This window comes from Gobius niger (assembly GCF_951799975.1).
Source record: "Gobius niger genome assembly, chromosome: 3".
Taxonomy (NCBI): domain Eukaryota; kingdom Metazoa; phylum Chordata; class Actinopteri; order Gobiiformes; family Gobiidae; genus Gobius; species Gobius niger.
Genome location: NC_136854.1, coordinates 18,958,267 through 18,979,347, shown reverse-complemented (window position 1 = coordinate 18,979,347; position 21,081 = coordinate 18,958,267). Strand labels below are relative to the sequence as shown.

The window sequence follows — 21,081 nt, the reverse complement described above, 5'->3', positions numbered from 1 at the left end:
AACAGTGGACCTTTTTGAAAGCTTATTGAGCTTATTTGAAAGCTAAGACCTGCATAAATTATCGTAACTTCTTGGTCACGTTGTCGGTGGGGGTTAAAAACTGTCATTTTTATGTGTTATCACTTTTCCCCATTGACTGCCACTTATTTTCAGATTTGTTAGTTGGTCTACGTCAGTGCTTACACCAATATCGCACATTTACGCTCTAATAATAACTACTACTCCCACCTCTGGTTGCTACATCCCTTCCATTAAGTCTTCCAACAACACATCGAGTACAAAAGCCCACCGTCTATGCCCCTGTGTTGTTTGGAATAGTTGTGGGCGTGTTTGTGGACACACTGGGTTGTGGATCTGCGAGCGCTTTCACAGAAGCTCCAAATTTCCCCCCAGCCAAAACCCAGCGCGTCCTGCTTCCACTTAGGAAGGCTGACACCCTCCCCTCCTACACGCATGCAGATAAGGCACAACCATGCACTCGCCTAACCACATGCACATGTCGCACTGGCTCTTAACTAATTCATTCAGGAACTCCAAAAACTCTCCCCGCCACTGATTGAGAAAGTGTCTGCAATTACAAGCGAAAGGGGGAAAGGAAACGTGCTATGGCGGTTTAATGGGTTGCTGCTGTGACATTTTTTATTTTTTTTTAGGGGGGGGGGGCGTAGTTTTTCTTTTTACAGTGGGGTATGGTGTTGACAGCTTGGGAAAAGAGGGCAAGTTGGAGTCAGGAGCGAATGTGCCCAGAGTGGTTGAGATTGTCACTGTTGTTGATTGTTTTGATCAAACGCTTCTCAGATGATGGGACAGACGATGTTTTTGGCACTCTCAGAAATCGTCGGACAATTGCTGCTTCGATGTTGAGTTTGAACTTACAGCCTTTGTGCCGTGTGCCCGGTTTTAGCTGAACTTTGAAGGTACTCCGTGAGTTGTAAAAAAGGGAGGAAAATGGATAGAGCTTTGATGAACTATAAACACTGACTATTCTTGCCTTTTTATTTGTTTTCATGTGTGTTTTTCCTTGCTATGATGTGTGAGCAGATGTACACATGTCTAGAATTGCCACTTTTTATACTTTTAGCTGTCTGTTAGCTCAAAAAATAGTCCGGAAAGACAGATTTGCCATTTTTGAGATGCAAAGTTCTGACACTTTCACAACTCCTGTGCTTTTCAAAGGACACCTACTCTCCAGACACTGATGCATCTTCAGGTATCGTCATACACAATTTTTCACTCTTTTTCGCCGTTTTCTGGCAGAATATATTATTTATCACACACAAATAAAGTCAAGTCTAAATCGGCACCATATGGATGTTTTTTCACAGCAGATTGTTCAGTAGAAGCGAAAAAACAGCAGTCGTAGCTAGCGTTAGCATGTAGCATGACGCTAACATGAAGCGTTCTCAGTTATTTATGTCATTATGGGCTGTTGAACCACTTTGCTCTTCTCCATTTGTTGGATAGAAAACTATATTCATAATTCAGCATTTGTTGTAGTAGCTTTGGAGTAATTAGTCTATAGAAAGTTTAGATTTTTCTCTTCTTTGTTTCCCCCCTCAACTGCTTCAAACATGACCATACAGTTTATGGGCTGTATATGACTCGGGCACCTATGCTAGGAGGCTAATGATATGCAATTTCATTCCGAATGTGCATCGAAAGAAACAATCCTTCCTGAAATACGATTCAAAATGAGTGCAGTGAAGAACTTGTGACCCTCATGTCTGATTTGCGCTTGACCCACTGACCTGCAGGATGTAGCCCCTGACGTAGTCTCTCAGCGTCCAGCCCAGGCCGTGGAGGATGTGCAACACCTCTTCCTGCTTCAGTACGGAGAAGAGGCGGTCCAGCAGGATCTTGAGCCGCACCGGGACAGCCTGGGTACCGTAGAGCATGAGGCTGCTGATGTCGAACACCACGTTGGACTGCACGATCTCCACCTGGGTGGGGTGGTACAGGTGCTGGGTGCTCAGCTTGTCCAGGGCTGTAGGCAAACACGCACAGTGACGGTTAAGGGCTTAGACGATGGCAGAATTTGAGCAGTATTTATCATTTTGTTTGTGAAATTATGTTCACCCAAAATCATGTTACCTCTAAAACATGTTTCACTTCTACTTGAGTAATATCGATGTAAAGTAAAAGTACAATTTCTTGACTACTCTACCCACCTCTGCTGTAGGCCCACACACACACACACACACACACACACACACACACACGGTTATAAGGACTATCAGGTTTCATTTGGTCTCACTTCTTCCTTTAGAGGCTCCTGCGCAGTCAGCGTTAGTGCATAATGACGTATCTATTCGATAAAAGCAATGACATTAATGTAATTTTGGCCCATTCCTTTTATTTAATCTAATCGCGCGCTCCCTCTCATTACTGCTGCACTTGCATCTCTGTTTTTATTTGCCTCCTCTGTCTCCATCTGAGCGCTAAGCTGTGGTTCTCCACTGTACTCACCGGGCCAGATTCAGTCCAAGTCTTTTGCATTCTGCCTTTACAGACTGTCTACTTGAAAGTTGATTCGCAAACGGTAAAAGAGCAGTAACTGGTGTTATTGATCCCTTGGGCAGATTTCACAAATACAGCTTCAACACAATTCAAATGCTTCAGGTGGTACTGACATCTTTTTTCTTTGTAAAAAAAAAAACATGCTTCCTCTGTTGAAAATGACTTAAGTAAACCTTGTGATAACAGCTTGGATTAGAAGCACTTGTGTTTACTTTATATGATCATATGTTTAGGTGCAATCTCATACTAATAAATGTATTTCCAATCATTCAAATATTGACAGGGTTGTAAAGTGTAGTAGACATGAGAAAATATGTCTGTGATTGTGATTTTGAGAATGAGATCAGCTTCAGAATAGTTCAAATACTACTATATACTAGGGATTCATAATTAATTGGAATCAATTTCAATAATCTGGGTAAGTCAAATAGAATCTTTATTTCGAATGATACATTACATCTTGAATAGCAATTGCAATACATGTTACTCATTACAGTGCGAAAACCTTTCAGGAATGCGCGGATATGATGTTTTCTGTTGTCACGAAGGAGAAAATAGGGGACATAGTGGCATTTTGAGACCACTTTTTATTCCAGTGACCGTGACAAGTGTTGATCTATGCTCTGTTCTGCACCTGCCACACTTCTCTGTCCCGGCCTCTTTTCTCTCTCCGTGCCTATCGCTCCTGCGTTCCCTCACCCCTCTGTCCAACCCCACCACGGCCCTGTCTGGGTGACACCTGCTCGGGTCTCCTTCCCCGCTCCCCCCTCTACTCCCCCCCCCCTCCCTCTCTGATCCCCGGGACGGCGCTTGCTTAAAAAAAACTGATGGGGGCCCTCGCCTGACAAAACGCGGCCCGAACAGACACGAACATCATAAAAAATGAGGAACTACTTGTCAGAGTGGCTGCCAATAGTCGACATGAAGAGAAAAGTGCGGGGGAGAGGAGCGATGGGCGTCTGACAGTTCAGAGGGGGAGATTAAAAACTAGTCAATGGGGTCCTGCGTGCTGTGGCCCGGTCTTATGCGGACGCAGGCCAAACAGGTGTTTTCTTTTATCTCGCCGCCCCTCCCTCCCTCCCTCCCTCCCTCCCTCCCTCCTCCTTATGGCTTTGTACTCTGCTCTCCCTTCTTCTTTTTCTTCTTCGTCTTGCGGCCCCGTGAAAAACGGCTAAGGTGTGGTCTGGCCTCTCACTCCTTCGCGCTCCTGTTTTCTGTTGTTTTGATGTATGGTGCAAAACAAGACTTTGAAGGCCGGAGTAAAATAAATAGAATTGAATGAACGAGTGTGTGTGTGTGTGTGTGTGGGGGGGGGGGGATACGCCGGGACTTTTAGGAAAATTGTTTAACATGTGAATTTTAAGCTTCTGCTATTCTGTTCCGCAAACATTAGCTGTAGCATCATGACGTCGTCCTTAGAAATGATCAATTAGAGGGAGATTGTAGCTCAAGAACTTTAAAAGGCCCTCGAAGCTCAAGCTCAAACTTATCACGTCTCCACCTTCCAATATCATGACAGGCGCTCCTATAGGTATTACGGTCCGGACAACTTGACCTTGCTCATTTGCATAATAAAAAAAACAACAATGAATTTCTTCATCTCATGCTAACATTACGAGATAAGGCTAGGCCGTCTTGGTCCTAAATCTCTGCTGCATTTTAACACGACAGGCAAGAGTGATTCAGGCTAGTATGGCCCCTGTCTACATCACTATTTTACAGTGAATATAAAACCACAAAAAAAACTGATATATCTCATTAAAATCCCCAAGAGGCCCGAGACATATTGGCCCGAGACTCCTACGGCAAGCCGACTGGAGCCGTGTTTACCTAACCACTGTTTCAACTCTGGCTTTATTGTCCCCAAGAGGAAATCTGTCACCCGGGCCAGGTGCAACACAGAACACGAGCAAACACATTAAATCACATTCATTCTCCTGTAAAGCAGCTCCACATTTAGAGAGAGAGAGAGAGAAAGAGTGGGGTTGGGGGGGGTGTTCCTACCGTGAGCGACCCAGCCGTGTTTGCACTGGTCACATGTCCGCAGGTGAATCTTCCCCGGCTGGAAACACTCACACGTGCAGTTCACCAGCGTGCACCGAATGGCCTGAAAACAAACACAGAGAGGCGTCCGAGTTAGTTATTATATTTGGGAGGAATAAAAAATATGCTGGAATGAAAGTAAGAAGGGAGGGGGGGACAAGCAGAGCAGAAATAAGCACAACCACACCTCAAAAGGCTTTGTCTGGCCTTGAACAAGTGTATTTTCTTCCAGCTCGGCTTTACCCAAATCTAAAAAGCTTCACGTCATGTTTTCGTCCTTTTTGGGTTGTGTTTTCATCATGTGCTTGTTGCTTCTTTTTTTTTTTTTTAACATGTTTTGGTCACATTTTTGTTTTGCGTGATCATAGTTACATTACACACGCAAAAAAACCCGCAATGTGCCGAAAACGCTACAAAAAAAGCAATGATAACGTGATAAATATATGACAAAAAACGTGGGGAAAATGTGACAAAAAGGCAAAGAAAATTGCATGAAAATATGGCAAAAAACATGAGGGAAAAAAAGCAAAGAAATAGTAACAAAAATGGAGCAAACATGCGATAACGTGATTGAAACCCCGAAAAAAAAAAAAACTAAAACATGATCGCACAAACAAGGAAGAAGCTTCGATGAGTTTTGCAGGCCTTAGCTTTCAAATGAGGCGCTACACCTGGCCTATAGGCTGTGAACTCTCCAGTCGAGAAGCCTTTAGATTTGGAAAAAAATTGAGAAAATGTGCTCAGTTAAGGGGTTAAAAAATGCAATCATTGAAAAAAAAATGTAGATAAATAAATAATCCTGAAATAATCTCCTGATACAGTCGCAAACATTTCCACCTTGTGCATTGCTGCTGCAGTTATTTAGGGTCCGGTGTCTCCCCTCTTACTGTAATCTCCATAGTGTGAGCCCACAAAGCACTGGCGTAACTTGTTTTGACTGCGGCTCCATTACTCCGCTGCACTCGGCCTGACCCCGGAAAGCTTTTAGTGTAGTCCGAGGTTAAGTGTCCAGACTTTGACACACTTAACGCCTTTAGCTGTAACCGCAACAACCCCCCCCCCAAAAAAAAACAAAAACAAAACGCAGGTACACATCGCTACCCTGTGCTCTATAAGGACCTGGAATGCATGATGTACTTCCATAGCTTTATCATTCAAATGAGCTCCCCGGCAGCTGCAGGCCATAAATATCCAGCGCGAAAAGTAAAGGAGTCTGAAAGATATTTAAAAACATGAATCTTAATCAACAATGGCAGGTCTTTTGTTTACCAGACTTTTTCTTTTTTTTCTTCTTCTTCTCTTTTTTTTTTTTTTACACCATCAAGACGAATTGATGAATAAAGATAGTACAACAACACTCGAGCTTATAGCCGGAGCGGCCCAAAGGGAGCTGGGGGAGGACCGGAGCAGCGCGCAAATGCTTTTCATCCTTTTCTTTTCTTTTTTTTTCTTCAAGTCAAATATCACATTTCCTTAAGATAAATATGTAATCCGCCGACGTTAGCCGCGCAGACATTAGAGCTAATAACTTGGCACAGTCAGTGATGTATATCTTAAGACTTGGCGCGCGAGCTATAGTGGTGACTCAGGGCACGTAATAAGTGAGGTGTATTGTGAATGATGGCATGCAGAGGAGAATGTTTGAAGGATGGGCTGGGAGTGATCAGTGGCGTGTGTATCGAAAAATAATTCTGGGTTTTTGATTTCTTGGTTGAGCTTGATAGGAAAGGGATGGGCGATATGATTTTAGTTTTGATATGAGGAAAACCAGAATCATGATATCAGACCGTTGCCCGGAACAATATCTTTGACATTTGACAAGGAGTAAGGAAAGAAGGTCTTGTAAGATGAGCAACATTTTTCCTGTGATTTAGCCCCAATTGTTTGTTGTCATTTGAGCGGCTTCAAGAGTTTTTTGTCATGGTCAAGTTTAGGTGAAGGGGTAGAATGATGTGGATTTTGGATTCTGACCAGAATATGAAAAACAACTACCCAGTGCTGCTGCCTTCATCTGAACGCTGATACATTATCTCCACCGTCAGGGATAGAAACGCTCTATCAATGGACAGCAGTGACATGGTAAAGTGTCCGTTATCAGCATTTATGTGTTTACAATCTGCGCTCAAGGCACCTGTCCCAGTGCGGCGTGTGACAATGTGGTGGCGCAGACGTGATCACACCGGGGTCAAAGGCCCAAGTCCGAGTGTGAGGCAAGAGCCGGAGTTTCACAAGGATCGTCAATAGCAGACTTTCCTCTTCAAGTTGGAAAAAAAAAAAAAAAAAAAAGAAGTATTTTTGTGGATCAGTATAGGTTTAGTAAACATGATTAGAGCTGGATACTGAAAAAAAGTTTAGGTACTGCTGGTATTGAAAAAATACAGGTATAACAAAAAAAAAATCGTATATCTTGATGATGGTCCAGGGACAGCATTAAAGGAAGTGACTTGGTTGTTTCAAATCAATGATTATTTTACCCCCTATTTTTTTCCCCCAATGTTTGCTCAATTTTTCCCAATTTTCTTCTTAGTTTTGCCCCAATTTTTTCTTACGGTCCCAATTTTCCCCCACATTTTTTAGTACTTATATTTTCCCAATTTCCCCACATCTTTTAACAAATGTATTTCATTTTTTTTCCCTCCTATTTTTGCCCTTTTTTTATTCTTTATTTTTTTTTTACAAAATTGGCCCTAATTTTTGCCACAATTTCTCCCCTAAATTATTCCCCATTATTCACGCATTTCCTGACATTGGAGATGAACCCGATTTGCATTTGCAGATCTTCCACACATTATTGTTCTGCTTTCTGTTTCTAGACGACAAATATTTTAGCGTAGGTAATGGAAAAAGTATCGCCCAGGTATCGAAATCGAACCAAGTATCTAAAAAGTATTGGTATCAAAAAAAATATAATGGTACCTAATCATGATACCCTAACTTTATAGTATTACAACCTTCGCAGATTTACACAAAGTATTTTTCTCCAGCATTTTCTCACTACATCACATTCAACTTGTACCCATAGCTTCACCCTGCACAGATAATCAACTTCTCCCACCTCTCTATCCTAGCATGTAATGGCAAAAATATGACACCGATTTAGCACCATATCATGTAACGTCAAACATAAAGCTCAACTAGCGCTAATCTGCTAAAGGGACCATAAAATCCACAAATCTCAATCCCTACCCCCTACCCCCCCCCTGCGCCGGGCCTAAGGTGTAGCTCAGATTAGCGCTGCAGGTGTCAAAGTGAGCATGAGCTAATCCCGGTTTTAGACACAAAACGTACACCACTTCTCGCCGTGCCACCTCGCAGGCCGACTCGGATTGAGACAGAAGACAGATTAGTCCTCTTTCTAAGCTCTCCAGGTGCGGTCGCTCGCTGCCATATCCTCGTGCGGATTACGCAGTGTGTCAAAAAGAGTCAACATATCATGGCGAGTATTACAGCGGTGGAAATGACTAACCTACTGTATGGCTACTGTGCCTGTTTATATAGCAATATCCGACTTGTATAGATGTTGCCTTGCAAAGCTCATGTTTTGAGTATCATCTCCACCGCCACTGGCAAACAGGCTTAACAATGAGCCAGCAAACGCAACCAAACTCCGCGTGGTCACATTACACCGCATTAATCAATACTACACAAGTTGCACACACACAAGTTTTTTTTTTTTTTTTTTTTGTGCTATTTCCATTCCCGTTCCCACAGAGCCCTCAGCCCCCTTACGCAACTGCCCTTTAAAGTTCTCCTATTTAGCTGTATTGTGTCACCGAGACCGCGCTAATTACCCCTCCGCTAACATCAGCAGACGGAGCCGACAAACAAATGAAAATATCAAAATGCGCCCGGGCTGTTTACGAGGCGGTGTTCCTGACAGCTGACAGGATAGTTAAGGGGCGTCTAATAGGGCAATTACGAGCTGTGCCACTGTCTGCCGCTGTGACAAGGCACCCCTCTAATCACGGACTCTCATATCTGCCCCATTAGGCAGACAGCGGCATTAAAAAGCATTAAAGCAGAAAGCCCTCTCTCCCTCTCTCTCTCTCCACTTTGTGCTTTAACTGGAGAGGCGCTGATGGAGACAAAAAGAGGGAGAGAGGAAAGGAGCGGAAGGTATTTCTTTGGGGTTTGTGTGCGTGTGTGTGCGTTCTTCCACATTAAGATACCAAAGTGTGAGAGAAAAGCAACAGGAGATGTTTGGAGTATGACAACAGAGTACGCAATCGGATGAAAGAACGCAGGTTGGTTGCGCTATGAAAAGGTGAATGAGAGAGGGGAGATGATTAAAGGGGCTGTTTGTGACTTTGGCAAGAGTTCAGCTTTGCCGGCAGGGGGAGTAGAGAGAGACGTCATGGGTTTTGTTGTTGCAATGGAGGGATTTTTCAGTATTGTGTAATTGTAAAGGATCTTTTTTTCTACCGGGAACGAGCTGGTTAGTTGTTGTTAGCATTACCATGACAGTAATGCATTAAGAATGAGATTGGGCCACACAGCTAACAGCTTCAACTTTATTTGTTCCTTTTCTTTTTGCATTCACTAAACAGTAACAATGTTGACCTTGCTTATATGATTACGTTTAAAAGCAAAGTTGATTTGAATCCAATTCCCATGGAAAGAAAAAAGGCACACTGCTCCCGTAAAGCATGAAGTCACGTCAGGCCGCGTGTGACGAATTTTTGAGACAACCCTCAAATATTTCCGATTGTGTTAGATCGAAAATACATGTACTTCAAATGAGTGGAACGTCAAGGTTACGAGTGACTGTGCACGCTCCCATTTGGACAGGAGCCGCTCCGACCAGACGCGCTTGTTTCGGCTTCTCATACAGTCATCGTCTCTGTGGTGTGTGTGTGTGTCTGGCTTTAACCTGTCCTGGACTGGATCAGGGACAGGCTGCTCCGCTCGCACATATTTGTCACAGCGGGACAGGGGGGGCGGCAGAGAAGGAGGAGGCCATGTTATCTGAGGTCCCGCCAGAAACGCAACATTAGTCAGTGTGCTAGCGTCTCGCCACTGTTTCCTCTTTGGCTCGGACAACTGACGGGGGCTAGCGGTGAGCGAGAGGACAGAGGAGACGCAAGTAAATCACCCAGAAAGGTGGTCGCATGCAAAAAATGTAGGAATACTGTATGTTGTAAAAAAAAGGATTTAGACTGGATGTTTAGTGCTATATCAGCAAATTGACACCCATATCGATATTCATGATTTAGCCCCTCGGTTTCCTAAACAGGGCATGCAACTGTCTGAAACCCTTCAGTCATGTGGTAGGGTCAGTCCAGATGTCTGTGAAAAGCCTTCAGTTTGGTCCAACCTCTCTGTGTTACAAAGGTTGTTCAAGCACAATTAAACTCTATCCATTTCACTCTTTGGTCAACAACTTGGCTACATTTGCACTGCATCACATTCTTATCTGGAGCGCGTGCACGCCGGAGCTGCTGCGTCGTGTTCAGCTCCGGGCTTGATGTTTCGTGGATGTTTGACTTGGCTCGCCGTCCCCTGTCCCAGCCCAATTGTGTAAACACTGACGGTCAGCTATGGCCAGTATCAGGCCCGGGGAGGACTCTCAATTAAAAGACTGTTAGCGGGACAGATGGACTCGAAGAAGGGCAGGAAATAGGAGGCATGCACAACACAAGACAGGACAGCAGATTCCGTCTGGACTTTCCAAAACCGTGTCCAAGAGGAGAGAGACGGAAAGCGACATGGCCAGGAGTCAAGGAAAAGGAACAGAATCCAGCTTGACAAGTTGAACGGGATCCGAGAACTGAATCAAAGCCTATGCTGATACTGTGCATGACCTGAATGTCCAGATTTGGCCTCTGCTGGCATTTGTTGTTTTAACACGTTCCTTACACGACCAAGCCAACTAACTACGACTGGAAAGCGGTGAAAAATCAAAAGAAATGCGTTTTAGGACCACAATACGATGCTCAAAAAGCTGCAGGAGAAGATGGGAACATTGTCGAGCTGTTACTACTTTGTCAGACTTGCTCAATTTACTAAAAATATGATAGAAATGCAACCTAACGCTAGGCCTGTCACGATAATTACTATATCGTCTTATCATTCAATAAATATCAGATAAACGATACATTTTTTGGGCTCGATATTTATCGTCTGTACATTTAATAGCATTTTCCCCCATTTTTTCTTCATAAAACTTTGATTTCTAACTGAAGCAAATTAAGTTCCATTATATTTCATGTTTATTTCAGCTCGTGTTTTATTTTAGGATATGATTATACAAGGTTTACTGTCATTTTTATGCCTCAGACTTGACAGTGTCTAGTATCGTTGGAGTCAATAATATCGTTTATCGCGATACTTTCCTGTCTCAATATATCGAATTTCAAATTTGTTATCGTGACAGGCCTACCTAACACATCTTAAGGACTTAATATTATGTATTATGACCTTTTTTTTATTTGGTGGTCACTGCCTTGGTAGAGGTCAGCTGTCTTTTAGTCACGCTTAACATTATAATACCGCAAGTATTTGCTTCTTCATCCTGGTATCCCCTTCAACAAAACAACCATAGGAACAGCTGCTGGACGCTGCCGCCTGGTATTGTTCCCCTCGCCTTTAATTGAAACCTTTAGCATGTTCGAGACAAAGCCACAGACCACATTTCTTGTTTGCTAAGTTAAGCAAAGCCGAGAGCCAAATGAAAACCCCGTGTGCGTGCGTTAGTGCACAGCGCTGCCCGGGCCTCTCCGGCAAGCATCTGAAATTTGTCTCTGCTTCGGGTCACTGTAAAACACTGGGAGCATCTTGTCCTCTGTTCCACCCACCAGATATTATCTCATCCATGGGCCTTAGCTGCTGAAACGCCGTCAATTTCCTGCCAGAAAATGTGCATCCAACGTGTGGAGGGGGGGGGGGGGGGGACGAGGCGGGCGCATGCAACAGCCTCGCGTGTCATAAAAGCGGGCCTCGGCTCCATCGGACAGATCAGGACTTTATACAGTGTCCATATTGGAAACAGGTGACAAATAAAACAAGCTGGATAAAGGAAAGGCTTTGTAGTGGAGCTCAGCGTGCCACAAAATACAAGGGAGCGAATGCCTCATGCCAAAGCTAATTTTTTGAGTTGTGCCTTGGACCAAGCTTCAAAAGGAGTTTTCTTGCCTTACAAAGTGCAATACAAAACAAACTATTAATCTTTTGGCTCGGGTGTAAGACCTCATTTTAGAGAGGAGTGGTTCTCAATTAGGAGCACACGTATAACTGGCAGCGCTATTTATGTTTATATTTTGCTTTTATTGCTGGTTTTATATATGATTGTCCCTAACGTTTTGTATCTGCTTTTATTTATTTCTAATATCTCCCAGTATATACAGATGTAGCTAGTTCTGAGCTTTAAGAAACCTTACAAATAATTTTCTGATCTGCTATGGTGTGCAAAGTTTGCGTTATCACCGTCCAAAGAGCGTCTTCCTGCGTATTCCCCGCGGACCGGCCGTCCCCCATGTCAGTTCTGGTTTGGAGCCGAGCGGCTGGCAGTCGCATGAGCCAGAGGTGCCTGTCCTCTGTGCAGCTGTGCGTCTGGGCTCTGACACGGGGCAGAGCGACCAGAGCTATGCTAATGGGAACCAAATGGGGCGTGAGTCCCCGGTGGATTACAGAAGGAGAAGGGAAGCATGTGTTTTCATGTATTCATGCGCAGGACCTGCACGGGACCCCTCACTTTTTTTTTTCTCGTTCTTCTTCCCCTCTTTTTGCTCCCTCCTTAAGTCAAACAAATGGAAGCGGCTCTGTCGGCTTTGCACGCACCCCTAATTAATGCGCATTAAGACTTGACAGATTTTCAAATGTATCGCGAGTCAGAAAGTGTAGCTCAAATCTGACGAGATGTATATAGAAAGCTGTAACACTGTTTAGGTTGGGCTCTGTTCAAATGCTTTCTTGGTGACAGACTGTGAGTTACTGAAAATTAAATTTGGGAATAACTTGAATAAGAAAACACACTTTTCCCAAACATCAAAACCTGCTCTAAGTTCACCGTTCACAGACAGGACTTCAGATGTTTGGCAGTTCTTAGGCTTTCACCTGCTGACCCAAACGGGAACACGGCGCAGCAGTAAGAACATCAGCCCCTGCTCAGATCATCTTACTCATGGGAAAAAAATAAAGTTCAAGTCATGAAAGGATACGAGCCCCCAGTGATTCTGTCTGTCATCTCGAATCAGTTTTGCGGGAGCATTTGCATACTTTGGCACCGCGCTAATGAAACGACAATGTCAGTGGCAGAGCAAGGATCGCATAAATCTGAAAACAATTGCCGCTGAAATGCGAGTTATGACATGTGGCGTTCACGGGCCTTCCGGGGGGATGTCCGAGTCGAACCGCGGCCACAGTTCAGGGCTGTCCCGTTGCGTTTGTCAACCGCCATGTGACTCACCCGATCGCCATCTGATTACCGCTGGGACAACACTGGCAAGAGCTCCCGAGATCATAACTTTTTCAATGTGCTTACACTGTCGCAGTAAGTCAGTCTTTTAGCAATGAGTCCCCCCTAAAACATCAGAGAAGGAAGAAAAGACTGAAGGTATTATTGGACACATGTTCGTCCAGTGCCAAAGGCCGGCTCTGGGCAGATGAGACCAAGGCAGTTTCAGGGCATTATCTACTTCTAACCTTTTTTACAGTTATATGATTTCCAATGTATAGGGTTTTTTACAGTTTATACCGAACAATGACCATTACAATGTTGCAGAAAGTCAATGAGCACAACGGCAAAAGCTCCACTTCAGCGGTGTTGACACACTGACCCTGAGTCACCGGCATGATAAATAGCCGTGCGTGTGCTATGGGACAGTCATCCCTGTTTATGAATACACTTACAAAGGACCCAGCTGGCTTTTATATTGTGAAATAGAGAAGCAGTTACATATCCGAAGCACTGCAGCGTTACAGTGCGGGCCTGTGATCTCACTATCACATGCCACGCTCCCAGCCTGTGTAAGACGCAGAGCCTGACCAGAGCGCTAACACCGGCCCGCATTGTCAGTTCAAATGTGGAGGCATCCAGGGAGCGGTGCATCCCAGCTTTTCTATAGACAGCAGGTCCGGGTAGAGGGCCCCCAGTCAGGCCCCCTCTCCTCTCTCTCTCTCTCTTTCTCTCTCAGCTCTCCCTCAAAGCACTTCCCCAGCCAGAGATCAAACCATCTGCCCAGTGACAGACCTCTGGGCCCGCAGACACAAGGCCAGGTTCAAAGCCCGGTGCTGGGGGAGCCGGGGAGAGAGGGAGGGAGGGAGGCAGACGAAGGGAAAGTTGGCGAAAAAGGTGGAGGAGAGATCGCGAGAGAGCGGGGGGGGGGGGGGGGGGAGTCGTGTGAGCTGGTGTATGGGAAAGGTGGGGAAGGTTGTTGCAGCAAAGTAGGCAGGGGAAAGCTGATGAGCAGCGTTAGCCTGGATCAGCGGGGATCCCTCTGAAAGTGTCGAACCTCATCGCCTATACATTCTTTACATTTCACCTTGAATCACTGGAGTTTTTTACTTTTTGAGCAAATATCTCTGTCAAACCACCAGTGGATTTGCAACAACATGACCATTTTTTAGAGTATAATGTTGTAAATCCTTGGTGTTTGAGTATGTTTTGTTTTGTTTTTCATGCAGCCTAAACCCTTTCTGGATCATTTCAGTAAAACAAAATAAAAAATCTGGCATCTAGGAAGAGCAAGAACGACTAGAAAGTTTGTCGAGCACACTTATCGCCTCTATTGTGTGTATAGCGGAAGGGATGTCGAATCAAAGCGCTCATTGTCGTCAGTGCTGTCGAAGTGTATAGTGACCCTGAACTTCTATCAGGCCCAGATAAGGACACCTCCCTGTCAGTGCCGACACCTGCACTCTCCGGTCTACTCCCCTGTCCCGCTACATGCAAAGACACAGAAGATCCTGCTGTAGTTAAGTTCCACCTGAAAACCTCCTTTGAACTCTGTATTACATTATCTTTGTACAGTGGAATCAAACACCCGGCTTATAACTTATTATTATAACTTATAGCTTATTGTCCCTGTGAAGAGTTGGGATGTTCAAATGCATTGGGAAAGTTTGCATTGACTATACAAGCCTTGACTGTGCATTTCACAACAAAATGAAACTGAGTCTAGTCTACCGAGGTATGAGTTGCAACCCAAATATTAATGGCACAAGCTAAACCAGCTTCCTCACTGATTTGAAGCCATGGGCCAGCTGTATGACAAACACACATGCTCTTTACTCCTATCCCCTGTGCGACCTGTCATCAAGCCTGAGTCAGAGCCCACACTTAAGAGCGACCCCTTTCTGTGAGGGGACATCTCCATGACGACAACAGGACACACACATCACCGTGACGACAGGAGGACGGCCCTACAGAGACCCCCCCCCCTCCCCAAATTGCCTTTTACTCATCGCGCTGCCCTGCCGGGTGGGACCGGAGCCCGACTCCAACTAACTTCTCTCTCATGCAAGCTCACAACCCCCGAATTCCCCTACTCACCGACAAACGTTGGACGCACTCCTAGATCTAATCTCGCCTTTATTTTCTTTGACCGTTTTTGACGCAAGAAAAAAAAAAAAAAAGGCAGTGCTAATTTTGTGTAAGCAATCTGCAAATTATGCGTATGGGCTTTTTCAACTGGAGCGAGCACTACTGTGGACAGCTTGGCTGCAGTTCAAGACACACGACCGGGCAATAATATTTGTTTCTTTCCTCTGAGTTTTGTTGAAACAGTGTGTCAGCGTGGTCGTTTACTTGTAAACACCGAGGCCTGGGCTCACAACAGCTGGACCAATGCAATAACAATGCGTCAGTGGAAGCATAACATGGTTATTATGGTTGACAATCACATATTAAAGCGGAGACCGTGCATCATTGAGGCGCAAAATATTCTTACATTCTCTTAAAATTTGAAATAATGTAAATGTTAAGAAAAGACGGTAAGGAGTGATAGAGACGGGCAGGTCAGGATTTTGACCCTCTGCAAAACAGTGAAAATAAGCTTTCACTTTTTGCTGCAAGCAAACTGATGGCGCCTTGATGCACTCACCTTGAGCGCAGACTTGCTCAGAATGGATTAGATTCAAGGAAAGTGACTGTTAAACATGTGGAGGACAGTTTTGTGTTTCCTTTATGACAAAATATAATCTGGAAAATTGTAGCGTTTCCACATGCAGTAGAAGAAGAAACAACCACAGTAAACACAAACGGGAACAACATCATGACATGGTTCAAAGCACACAAAAAAAAGTCAATTTGTCTCAACTGCAACGTTTTGCGCTATCTCAATTGATACTACCAATAGCGCCTGCTTAATTTTAGTCTGAGATAAGATTGCATTTAGTGATTGCGCTGATAAATAACCAATAAACATCATACCGAAGCATAACACATTGTCTGAATTTTAAGTATTCTGAAAAGAATCAGTTCTCGATAAGCCGGTTACCTCAGCATGCATCGCGAACACAGCCCTCCAATATCAATATGGCAGCGTCCACATTCGATCCATGAGCTCCGGGTCCTCACAGAAACAGTGTACAGTCCTACTAAGTCAGGGGGAGGGAGCCTTTCATGACTGCAGGGACAAGCTTGTCACTCCCAAAGCCACACAGCCAAAAGCGGTGTGCGCCTGCAATGGGACCGGGGAAGAGGGAGGGACCACGCAGGACGGAAGACCAAAGGAAAGTCCATCGGGGTGTTGGGAGTCTTTATCAGTCTGACAAAGTTCACAGATAGAGGGGCTGAATTGGAGGCGAGACGCTGCAGTCAAGTCACGGGTCACAGACAAGACGCCGGGGGGGAAGTGGGAGGGACCTCAAAATCTGATCACCGTCTTGAATATTTTACTCATCGCGGTGCCTTTCATAAACTTTAAAGCGCAAAATCAAACGAACTGGAATTTCTATGAGCTAGATTTACACATTTACTTTCTATTTTCAAACTTCAAGGCAATGCAATGCAAACGATAAACAAAATCGCACTGTTTTTTCATAATGCTGCAATCCCTGATGACAAGACTTCCATTGATTGTGTCCTTGGACGAGAAACTTCGTCCAAACTTCGCGCTCCTCGACAAACAGCAAAGTTCGTGGAAAAATACTCCTGTAAAGAAGCGAAGGCAGCAATCGGAAACGACAGTATGGCGGGGGGGGAGTCACGCGATAATGGCATGAGGGGATCGCTGCGCCAAGCCACAGTGATTGCCATCCCCGCGATCGACCTGACCAAATTGCACATTCCCTCTCAGGACCTCCACTAAGTCCGCTTCATTTGGCCAAAGCCGGAGCTCCTTATTCCCCTCAATTATAAAGCTATTGACTAATTCGACATATGTTAGCGTGTCTTCCAGCCCTTGCGCCTTTGACTCATTACCTTTGACAAATTGTGACAGACTTTCTTTTTTTTTTATTCCTATCGCCACCCAATCACGAGAAACAAGAATGAGGACTTAATGAGCGGCGACCCACCCACACACACACGCAACTTTTTTGTACATTCCTACGAACACGCCGCTCCTTCATATTTATAATTTTACCACATCCTAACAATAACAGCGCAAAACACACGGTCTAATGAATCTCATGCCTCCACCGCGTTGAAATGGCCCATAAGTATTTCCAGCTGCGACACTTTTTTTCCCTCTGCTTTCCCTTTGGCTGTGGCATTGGACAGAGTGGAAGAAGGAGGGGGGGGGGGCGTACAGTGGTAGCATTGGCCCATCCAGACATGTGCAGCTGGGCCCGGAGAGGAAGAAGAGGAGGCGGAGTTGGTGTTGGTGGTAGATAGACCGCAAGTGTCTGTGTGTTCCCAGCTGCGTTTCTCAGGGGCTCAGTTTTCTCCCACTCTCTCTCTCTCTTTCTCTCTGTTTTTTTTTTTTTCACAAGGCCCTCCTGGTCCCAGCTTACTTGAAAAATCACAAACACACGCTGGCGATTGGGGCGCGCGCATTATGGGTATACGCGCTCGCACACACCGACGCGCTGATCCACCTCCCCTCTCCTTCCATTCCCTCGAGTTTGAACGTTTTTTTTTTGTTTGGACAGGGCTCAGGAGTTCCAGAAAAGCTCTCTCAGATGTGCTGAAGTAAGGGAAAAACAAAACAAACTGGCCCTCACGAAACACTCACTCGGATTGTGCGTACGGTCACCGACAAGTACTTTGCGCTGGCTCGTAATACCGAGCAGTCCAGCCGAGACGCGATAATTCGGTCCCCTATCGCCCCAGAGTCAAGTCTGCTGCGCGAAATTACCCCCGGAAGATACTTCAACTGTTAATGCTTTCTTCGTTTTAGTATTTAAGAATCTCGGCACAACTTTTCAAATGGTCTCGAAGGCACTACACTTGTATTGTCTCCAACTCAAGTCAGTGAGAGTGTATTCAGTGCAATTCATGTTTTACTTTTATGCCCTTGGAAAACTGTGATATTGCTATAGTCCTCACAATATTTCATTAGGAGGCTTTGAGATAGATAAAATAACACAGTAACGACGTCTAATGCTTTACATAAACTTCTACAAGTATTCAGAGAAGCAAAAGAAGAACTTGTTTCGTTTTCCTCTGTTGTGCCACCGCGGACATGCATTCTTTTACACTGTGCGTCTGTGTGTGTCCCAATGCAGGCCTCAAGCATACCTCGACATATGTTACCTCTTTGTAATATTGACTTTGTTATAGCTAGACGAGTGGGAGAGTCAAGCCAAGAGCCCGGCCTTAGCAGTAGTGGGGCCCCGGGAGTTCGCTTGAAAACAAATACACGAGCAGAGCCGAGCCGATACAACACCCGGCCATCTGTAAGTATGCCCTGTATTAAATGTCTGTCGCCCCTCGCCTTTGCCCTTTCACCTTTTGAATTGTAAGAACTAAGAACGCTATCCATTTTTGTGCGATGTGATGCTTACAAAGCCGTGGGATTTGGCAGCACGGTGATTCTTGGCCCGGCTTTCTGTCGGAGCATGTGTACCGGACTAACTGTAAAAGTCGAAAATCCACTTTGTCTAAGTCCTCGGCTTACTGCGTAATTTCAATCGAATGCCAGACCAAATCTAGACTGCATCTTTTGTCTTCAGCCGAAAAGGGTTCAACAACCTTCGAATGCTGCTGGACTTCCCCCTGCTTTACACAGAAGCAGGGTTGGGGCGACGATTTGAATTTTCTGTTTCACGAAGGCATGAAAGCTGATACGTTTGCCTCAAGTCAGCTGGTGGTTCGGACCAATCGCAGGGCGGCATTGCCTTGAGTAGGCGGGTTTACATATGAAAACAACTTTTATTGGCTATGTCGAGGCGCTGTCCATCTGGTCAGCTGCAAATATCCTGCTAAAAGTCTGTCCTTATATCAACGGGAGTCACTCCAGATTCAGATCTTTTCAGCGCTCAGTTCGCCTCCACTACAACCAACTGCTTATTACCCCCGCTTTAAAATGACCTTTTTCTATAATCACACACTGAACACACACAAAAACATGTCTCCAAGCATACATAAAAGCCACAATAAAAGCACATGGAACCTTTAATAATTGATTGCGACTGGATCAATCCAATACACAATAGAGGTTATGTACAATCAAAGGGCGCCTTAATCAATTTCAAATGAAAAGCAACGCACATGTTTATGTGATTGCTTTGCAGAAATAAAAGATTGATTATGATTTCGCCCGCTGCTACCAGTTGTGCGATTCCCGTCTTGTCTCTTTCCCCCAGTGATGACTTTGCTTATACATTTGAATAATGAAGGCGAGTCATTTAAATATTCCCTCTGTATTAAAAAAAAAAAATGTTTTCACACGATGCAGCAATATTAGCCATGTTAATTGGGCTCTTTGGACTTTCCCCAATAGAAAGGCTAAATTAATTACTTATGTCGACAAAATGTCAGGCGCGCCGATCCGGGAGCTACGACTGTTTGCGGCGCTCTTGTTGTTGCGCGCCTGTGTGTGTGCGTGTGTGTGTGTGTGTGTGTGTGTGCGTGTGTGTGTGTGTGCGGATCAAAAACACACACACAAACGTCCACTCGATCTAATGAATGAAATAGCAACAAAACGCTTTGACAACCTCTTCATGTTCCAAGGGTGGCTCTCGAGGGCGCTTCTCCGATATTCATCCCCTCTTCTTCATACTAATCAGCCACTGCGGTATTGACTGTTTGTGCGCGTTTGCGGAGAGCGACCGGTGTTCGCACGTACGGCAAACACGTCTCGCACTTTTAAAACGCGGGCGCGAGTTGTCAGGCCTTACGAGAGCGCGCGCCGGGGCTTCGCAATTAAACTGGTAAAGATGACGCGGAGTGTTATTGGCAGGGTGGGGGTGGGGGGGTGCGCTCCCTCATGTGTGTTGATTACCGAGGAGCCATCACCACTGGGGCCTTTGAAGTTCCACGTTTGTGTAGCTTGTGGCTGTTTTTTGTGTTGAAGGGGGGGGGAATAAAATCCGTATCAGCGCATTTTTGTTCGGGGTAAACATTAGACTTGGGGAGTATATGTGAGAGTGTAGAGGACCGAGCGCGCGTGATGGGGCCTGCTGATGCCCATGTTTCAGGCGACCCCTTGATGTGGAAATGAGCTTCCTCCTGTCTCCGAACTCGTCCGTTCTCACCCAGTCAGCAAACCCGCACCCATCCATGTAGGAAGAAGTGCGCCGACCCACCGCCCCCCTCCACCTCCACCCAGCGCCGAGCCCAGCCCCTGTGGTCAGCGTGCACGATGAAGAAGACGCCCTGAAGTTCAGCCTTGGGTGAAACGCGATAGCGACGTCCAACGCTGGAGCCGACTGGACTGAAAAGACCAGAATTTTTCAAAGCCACAACACATCTGAATCTGTATGTATTATGATGTGTCCCAACGCTGATGTCTCTATTAGTGTTTTCTAGAAGAACGTTTACATCCCTGGTTTATTAGTAATAGTTTCATGAACACTTTTGACTTGTGTGATGTTGAGGGAACAGGACATTCCAGTTACCAGAAGACTCCCATTGAACACCTTCATCTCAACTCTTTGTAAATGGCGGATAAATCACCGCGGCAGATTTTTCGTGATGTCTATATATTAAAGCGTGATATTTCTCATATCTGGTGTCTGGTGGTAGCGAGCGGCAGGATGAACCTCTGCGAGCACCTGAGGGTCTGGGTCCGTCCTGTGAGCAGAGCGACAGCTGTACGCGGCTGCTCCAGCGATAGGCATCATCGGCTTGCTACACACTAATTGGTCCACAGTGCTCCACCGAGTGGCCTCGCTAATTAATTAGAAAGGCAGTGGAGCTGAAATTTTTAATCAGGACACCAGGCTCTCCAGCAAGCAAGGGGGGGGAAAAAAAGACACATCACCGCATCATCTCATGTAATCCACCTGACGCCGAGCTCCCCTGTCCTCGCCCAAACTGTTGTGTGCATGTGTGTGTGTGTAGGTATTCATTTGATCCGCCTCGGGAACGGGAAACACGTTTATTACAGGCTTGTTAAATCATTTTTAATTCAGGGAATTTCTCACATTTGTGTCCTAATACAGTATGCATGACTTACATTTGCTTTAGACCCTGGA

General features: G+C 45.2%; 1 protein-coding gene across 3 annotated transcripts in view; it reads right to left on the bottom strand.

Annotated features, from left to right (window-relative positions):
• bnc2 (basonuclin zinc finger protein 2) overlaps positions 1-21,081 on the bottom strand; it is a 96,909-nt gene that overhangs the window by 35,688 nt on the left and 40,140 nt on the right. For all 3 annotated transcript variants that reach the window (XM_079553829.1, XM_079553827.1, XM_079553828.1), the window contains 2 exons: positions 4,522-4,624; positions 1,749-1,984 (listed from right to left, as the gene is read on the bottom strand). In XM_079553829.1, coding sequence (XP_079409955.1) covers positions 1,749-1,984; positions 4,522-4,624 — 339 coding nt within the window. The remainder of the gene's footprint in view (positions 1-1,748; positions 1,985-4,521; positions 4,625-21,081) is intronic.